The sequence below is a fragment of the Cajanus cajan genome, chromosome 7 (genome assembly GCF_000230855.2).
Source record: "Cajanus cajan strain Asha chromosome 7, NIPB_CcT2T_4, whole genome shotgun sequence".
Lineage (NCBI taxonomy): Eukaryota > Viridiplantae > Streptophyta > Magnoliopsida > Fabales > Fabaceae > Cajanus > Cajanus cajan.
Genome location: NC_138523.1, coordinates 41,196,997 through 41,205,055, shown reverse-complemented (window position 1 = coordinate 41,205,055; position 8,059 = coordinate 41,196,997). Strand labels below are relative to the sequence as shown.

General features: G+C 36.9%; 1 protein-coding gene and 1 pseudogene across 2 annotated transcripts; one reads left to right on the top strand and one right to left on the bottom strand.

The window, feature by feature from the left end:
- The first annotated feature begins 401 nt into the window (after nucleotides 1-401).
- On the top strand, nucleotides 402-7,236 carry LOC109809635 (disease resistance protein Roq1-like; annotated as a pseudogene). Its single transcript, XR_014427826.1, has 5 exons — nucleotides 402-1,626; nucleotides 1,941-3,042; nucleotides 3,206-3,500; nucleotides 3,602-4,404; nucleotides 4,497-7,236. The product of XR_014427826.1 is annotated as a disease resistance protein Roq1-like (transcript).
- LOC109794819 (pectinesterase inhibitor-like) lies at nucleotides 6,743-7,393 on the bottom strand. The gene has a single exon (XM_020354259.2). It carries the CDS (start codon nucleotides 7,391-7,393, stop codon nucleotides 6,743-6,745), a length of 651 nt encoding a protein of 216 aa, XP_020209848.2.
- Between the last annotated feature and the right edge of the window lie 666 nt (nucleotides 7,394-8,059).

Sequence of the window (8,059 nt, the reverse complement as noted above, 5' to 3'; positions counted from 1 at the left end):
TGATAAATAGTATGTTAAGGAAAAAAAATGTTCTATAGTTCACGAACTTCATGACCATGGACAATATGTAATTAAGTTTTACTATCTTATCTCTCAGCTAAAATTGACTGTACCTGTGCAAGATACTTTGGTGTGTGAATATATATAGTATCTAACGTAGCTCCTCATCGCATTTGACTAAAAGCACGGATCCGATCCTATTAGAAAAACTGGAGAGTCCATTTTAAAAATTCTCATTCTCATCATTACATCCTTTGAATATTAAATTTATCAAAATAAACAGTTGTGATCTTATCCGGTTATTTTGAAATTGGAGAGGATTTTTTTTTTCCGTTGATACCACTCTCATTATAAAATTCCCAAGAAACACCTTGACAGTGTTGAGAAATTCCATCATAATTTTTCTTGTATGGAAACTCAAGAAAGACAATTTGCAAAAACGTAAATATTTTTAACATAAAAAATCTTCTCAACGTAAATAAAAAAAAATCATAAGATGTATAAATCTTTTAAACTTTCACTATAACAATAATAAAATAAAAAAAAACAATTTATATATATCTTCGATTTATAATAACACTCACAAATGAACTTACTAATTTTATTTTACTGGATGTTATTATTAGCTTTTATAAGTAGAATGCAATATTCTTCTTTGCATTTAAGGCACCGGAATGAAAAGTCATTGCATTTCCAAGTTTTCACACTCCGTATAGATATGGTAAATTTCCAACCCGTTGCATCGTTGACTGGATCCCACAGACAGAACCACAATACTAATATTAAAAGAAGAAAAACTCGTACTACGATCAGTTCCATTCATCTTCAACCATCCTTACCACCTTCCAAAACCATCCCTGCCGTTTTTTCGAAACACGAGCCTTCTCCTACCCAGTTCCACTACACATCATCATCATCTTCCAATAAGATCCATGTTTATGTAATACAATAAAAAAGTTTTATCAAAATTCACTGTTAAGAGCCACTTTACTCGAACACAATCAATCACAACACCAAGCTAAGCATCCAATCAAGCTAAACCCGCAAGTGCAACCACCATTTGAGTCTCTTTCTTCCACCTTCATTCCACATATACAAACACAAAACCATTTGATTCTAGAGTCGCAACACTCCAACCAGAACTATACAAAGCAAGCTTTCTTCTCACAGTCATGGCTGTAACTGTGAGATCATGTTCCTATGCATTCACCTACGATGTGTTTCTGAGCTTCAAAGGGGAAGAGGAATCCACACTTTCATGGATGATGCGGAGCTTCAGAGAGGAGAGGAAATAAAACCATCACTTTTCAAAGCAATTGAAGAGTCCAGGATTGTCATCCCTGTGCTCTCTAACAACTATGCTTCTTCCTCATTTTGCTTAGATGAACTCACCAACATCCTTCACTGTGCTGACAGGAAAGGACGGTTGGTTTTCCCTGTTTTTTATGATGTAAATCCTTCTGAGGTGCGACACCAGTGGGGTAGTTATGGAGAGGCATTGGCTAGGCATGAGGAAAGGTTCAAAGCTGAGAAGGAGAGGTTTAACCATAACATGGCAAAATTGGAGAAATGGAAGATGGCTCTTCATCAAGTTGCTAACTTGTCTGGCTATCATTTCAAACACGGGTACCCCACCTTACCAATCTTTTACTTTTGATTAACTTTCACTTTTCTAATGACTTAACGATTTAACGTTAATATTTAAGGAGAAAAGAAATGCTTGTTAACCTTGACAACGTATATATCAAGACAAGTGTTTAGTGCTACAACTGTTAATTACTTTCAGATTTGATGTATAAATACCTCGGATGTAACTTTGTTATTTGGGTTAATTAATTCATTCATTACTATTCCTATATGGTATCATGGGTTGACAACGTACAGTACGTGAATACGAGGTTTTTAGTTTGACTTCATTAAAAATTTTCTGTTTGCAACAGAGATGAATATGAACACGAGTTTATTGGGAGGATCGTTGAGTTGGTCTCCAGAAAGATTGATCGTGGTCCTTTACTTGTTGCGGATTTCCCTGTTGGACTAGACTCACAAGTGTTGGAAGTAAGAAAACTTTTGGCTGTTGGATCAGATTCTGTTCACGTGATAGGGATCCATGGAATTGGTGGGATAGGAAAATCAACACTTGCTCGAGCAGTTTATAACTCAATTGCTGACGATTTTGATGGTTCGTGTTTTCTTGAAAGCGTGGGAGAAAAATCAAGAAAACATGGGTTACAACATCTCCAAAGTATCGTTCTTTTGGGATTACTTGGAGAGAAGGAAATCAAGTTAGCAAGTGTTGAATACGGAACTTCAATGATACAACGTAGGCTCCAACGGAAGAAGGTTCTCTTGGTTCTAGATGATGTTGACAAGCACAAGCAATTACAGGCAATTGTTAAAAGACCTGATTGGTTTGGTCCCGGTAGCAGAGTCATCATCACAACACGGGATAAACAACTGCTAGCATCTTTCGAGATTAAAAGAAAATATATGGTGAAGGAATTGAATAAGAACGATGATCTTCAATTGCTTAAATGGAAAGCTTTTAGAAACAAAAAAGTTGATCCTAGTTATGAGGAGGTCTTGAATCGTGTAGCAACTTATGCCTCTGGCCTTCCATTGGCTTTGGAAGTAATAGGTTCTAACTTGTATGGAAAAAGTATTGATGAATGGAAATCTGCAATCAAAAAATATAAAAGAATTCCTCATAATCAAATTCTAAAGACATTGAAAGTAAGCTTTGATGCTTTAGAAGAAGAAGAGAAGAGTGTTTTTCTTGACATTTCTTGTTGCTTTAAAGGATATGAGTTGACAGAGGTTGAAGATATACTTCATGCTCATTATGGTGACTGCATGAAATACCATATTGGATTATTGGTTGAAAAATCTCTCGTAAAGCTTTGTTATGGTAAGGTTACATTGCATGACTTGATGGAGGACATGGGAAAAGAAATTGAACGGCGGAAATCACCAAAAGAACGAGGGAAGCGCAGTAGATTATGGTTACCGGAAGATATAATTCAAGTTTTGGAAGACAACTCCGTAAGACTCATGAATGTTTTTGTTTCTTATCTTTTATGACTACCATATGTTCACATCTTAGATGGTTTTTTCTTCTTTATAATTTCTAAATTTCTCTAAAAATGTGTATTGAAGTCTTGCATAGATCTGTACTGTGGCTGATTTGTGCCTTTTGCATGAACAGGGAACCAGTGAAATAGAAATCATATGTTTGGATTTCCCCAAGTTTGGCACGGAGGAAACAGTAGAATGGAAAAGAAATGCTTTCAAGAAGATGAAAAACCTCAAAACACTTATTATTAAAAATGCTCATTTTTCTGAAGGTCCCAAATATCTTCCAAATAGCTTAAGAGTACTGGAATGGTGGAGATATCCTTCACAATGTTTACCATCTGATTTCCATCCGAAAAAACTTGTCATATGCAAGTTAATTACCTGATAGTTGCTTTACATCACTTGGGTTGGCTGGCTTATTGAAGGTAAGTTTATGAGTACATTTTACCTATGTTGTAAATTAATATATTCAATTATTCACTTTAATATTCTTCATCCTGTTCTTAATTTATTTATTTATTTGCAGAAGTTCCTGAATATACGAGTTTTGAATTTTGACGACTGTGTATGTTTAACAAATATACCTGATATATCTGGTCTACCAAATTTGGAGAAACTTTCTTTCAAATACTGTGAGAATTTAATTACAGTTCATGGCTCCATTGGTCTTATGGATAAACTCAAAATATTGAGTGCTTTTGGATGCAAAAAGCTTTCTATCTAGTTTTCCACCCATTAAATTGACCTCTCTTGAAAAACTTGAGCTTTCATATTGTTCCAGTCTCGAGTGTTTTCCAGAAATAATAGGGAAGATGGAAAACATAAGGGAAGTTTGGTTGCATGGCACTCCCATAAAAGAATTGCCATTTTCATTTCGAAATCTCGTTGGACTCCGAGAATTATACCTGTTAGACTGTGAAGTTGTTCAGTTACCAAGTAACATTATCATGATGCCTGAACTGACTCTTATTCACGCTTCTGGATGGAAAGGTTGGCAATGGCTAAAACAGGAAGAGGGTGAACAAAAAATGGGCTCAATGGTGTCTTCAAAGGTAGAATGTCTTTATGCCCGAGAATGCAACATCTACGATGATTTTTTTTTCAATAGATTTCACGTGGTTTTCTTATGTGAAAAAACTATACCTATGGGGTAATAATTTCACAATCCTTCCTGAATGCATTAAAGAATGTCAATTTTTAAGTGATATTGAGGTCAGTAATTGCAAGCTTCTTCGGGAAATCAGAGGAATTTCGCCAAAATTAAAATATTTTAATGCAACAAATTGTGAATCCTTGACTTCCTCGAGTACAAGCATACTCCTAAATCAGGTATTGTCTTGTTTTATAATGTATTTGATTTATAATACAGTGTACTTAAAGACTTGATGTTGGTAAAATCATGAATTCTTTATGAATAACAGGATCTGCATGAGGCTGGAAACACTTTGTTTTATTTACCAGGAGTAAGGATTCCAGAGTGGTTCGATCACCAAAGCAGGGGACGTTCAATTTCTTTCTGGTTTCGTAATAAGTTCCCTGAGAAAGTTCTCTGTCTTGTTATTGCACCGATGGATAATGACTCTGGATGGTTAAGTCCCAGGGTGCTCATGAATGGCAATAAATGTTCCGTTGATAGTCTCTGTTTTTTGATGGGAAAGGATCACACATCTTTTTGATCTACGTAAGATACAGTCCAAAAATATGTATGAGGGGCCTTTTGAGAATGAATGGAACCATGCAGAGATTACATGTGAGGGTTGGGGTTGGAACGATACCTCAATCCCTGTAGAAATCGGAATCCATGTATTCAATAAGGAAAGTAGCATGGAGGATATTAGACAATGGTCTCAACAGTTTGGGATCACAAAACCACCAGTGTTGCTAAAAAGGCACAGGTTTGTGGACATGCAAGTTTCATAGATGCAATTTGTGCAACAACAATGTGGTCACGTATGTTGTACTGGTATGTAGCTATTTTCATTTGTTTCCTACTCAAGCAATGCAATCATTTGATGATAATGCCAACTTGGATTCAAATTCAATTGAGTCAAAGCAGATAAGGGGGCACCATTAGAATCAATTAGTTGCTCTAGCAGTATTGGTTTCTATTGCAGGCAACTAATGACTGCTCTCTTTAACTATATTTTTTTTTGTATTGCCGTAAGTTATGATAATGGATTGAATGAAAGAATGAACTATGATTCAATATCTTTCTATACAAATACAGAACGGCATGCAAATGAGATTTTGGTGAGAATTTGTAATGTAATGGAATTTCCATGGTTTAATTTTCCACTTGGTCGAGAATAATTCCTTTTTGGTTTGAATAGGTCTTCTTGGCGGTTGCTTGTTTCAGTTTTAGTATTGCAAGGTGAGAGTCGGGTACGTTTAAACTTGCAACGATGGAAAACTGTGCTTTAATTTTGCCCCATTTTGATTTAGTTTTATTTTCTTGGCAGACTTTTGATTCCTTTTATCAACAACTTAAGAATTTGATATTTCGTTTCACAAATTCATCAAACTTGTGAGTTGTGATATTTTCTTCTTCTTCTTTATTCGAAGGATTAAAAGCAAAAAGATTCCTAATTATTTTATCAAAATGATTGTTATAGACTACAAGGTTCTTACTCTTTACACGATTAAGTCTGTACTCAATCTGTCTTGTACTAAAAAAGTATCATTTATTTTTCAAAAATATGTTCAAGTGCATTCAAAACTGAGTGGTAGAGCTTACAGAATCATTAGAGACAGAAACTTGGTTTCTTTGGAAGATTCATAATTTCTTTTCCCTCCATTAAAACTGGAGAAAAATGAGAAACGATTATCAGTAGACACTGCAGCATCTGGAGCAGTATGAGTGTAATTTTGGTTGACATATACATGCATTGAATTTCCAAAAGTTATGGGAAAAAACTTTTAATATTTCAGTCAATACACATTAAAATCATCTTAATCTTTTTGCCTTTGCAAGTTTAATTTTTTCCTTCTAATTGCTACGATTATCAAGCTGCTGGTTATGATGAATAATTTGATCAGGAAGGAGAAAAACTTGAACCAGTTAAATTTTGTACCTGTACAACTTAGGTTTTATCATACTACTATCTCAGCTGCTTACAACACTTGCAGAAATTAAAATTTTGTGTACTTGTAAGTAGATTGCTTACCTTTGCTAATTCAGTCTGAGTTGGAGCATATTAATAAATGTGTTCACTTCTATTACACTCTTATATAATCAAATATCTTTCAGATGAACGTGGCATTGCTTACAACACTGGCATGATAGCTGGTTGTTAATTTTGAGATTTATGCAATATGGAATTCCAATTTCTCAGACAGTAGACTCTGATAGGAGAAATTGTCTAACAAATATATAAATCCTAGTCGAAGAATTAAGGAAGACATGCAGAATTCTGAAGAATAATGTGTTAAAAATAATTTGATTGATATGTTATCCAAAATTGCAAAAACACGTACATACGTGCCCTATTGTAGAACCACGACCTGGATCGGATTCATTAATACATAATCAAATTAATATATAATATATAATTACGCCAACCCTGGATGTAAACTCAGTGTCCGAGAAACAATGCATGCATGCATGCAGGCACGCGGTTAATAATAATCTCACGTAACCTCCCTCAGGCCTCAGCTACGCACCAAGTCCTCAAAGCCTCCTGTTGTTAACAATGCCGTCCATGATGGCGAGGCAGTTACCACCGAGCTGGAACAGCTTGAGGGCGGCGTCAGCGAGGGGGTTGACAACGCCGGGAGACTCCACGAAAGCATCATCGCAGGAGCACTTGTAGGAGATAACGGCGCTGAACTTGTAATACGCGTCGACCACGTTCTGCTGCGCCACCAGATCCACGGCCTCCTTGATGGTGTCGACCATGTCGGCGTACTGCGACTTGCAGATGCCGAGGGCGTCGAGGGCGGCGGCCTCGGTGGCGGGGTCGTCGAGGAGGGCGGAGATGTTGGCGGCGATGTTCTTTGCCTCGGAAAGGGTGGCGTTGATCTCGGTCTCCAGGGCCTTGACGGGGTCGAAGGTGCCGTCGAGGTAGGGGGCGATGGTTTCGGCGCAGAGGCTGGGGTTCTCGGTGCCCGTGCAGAACTGCAGAATCTGCGGGCTGAACTCGTGGGCCACGTGGGCTATGAGGCCTCCCAGGCTGATCTTGGATTCTTGGAAGTTGGGCTGGGCGATGGGGGCGGCGCTGGGAGGGATGTTAACGTCAAAGAAGCGGCTTGAGGGGACCGCGGTGGCGGAGAGGAGGAGGCATGAGAGGGTGGCGGCGATGAGGATTGTGGAATGATCCATTGTTTCTTCTCTCTCTCTCTCTCTCTCACTCAATCTCCTTCGAGACGCGTTATGAGAGTAGAGAGACAACGGACAACTGGGGCTGTGCTTTGTTCACAGTGGAGGAGGGGGGTTTTATAGTTGTGGTTTCCCCCCCAAAGTTTGCATCGTTTAGTTGGATCCGTAGTTTGCGTTCCGCTTCCAGTGGTTCTTTTCTTGGTAAGTGAATTTCACCCTCACCTTCCTGCATAAATATCTATATTTGCCTATAGGCTATAGCTTCATTGATTTTTTTTAATTATTTTCTTATCATTCAAGATTTTTTAATTGAATTTTTATAATTTAAAACACTTGTAATTAAATCTTTAATGATTAGCGCTCTTGAATTCTTATTAAATACTATTACTGTACTTATTATATATGAAATTTTTGTATATACATGAAAAATTACGATCCCCTTTCAATAGATTGAAGGAGGTCAAGTTGAATATGTTTAAACAAGATTGAGTTAAAGATACTATGAATGAGGATTAGTTGAAGTTATGTTTATGGTCAAAATTGTGATGAAAATGCTATAGGGAAAATCAAGTGAAAAATATTGGGGTCGAAGTGGACCTAAAAATAATGCATTAGTTATTTTTTGACTAAAAAATTCTTAATTACTTTACAATAAACGTTATATATTAT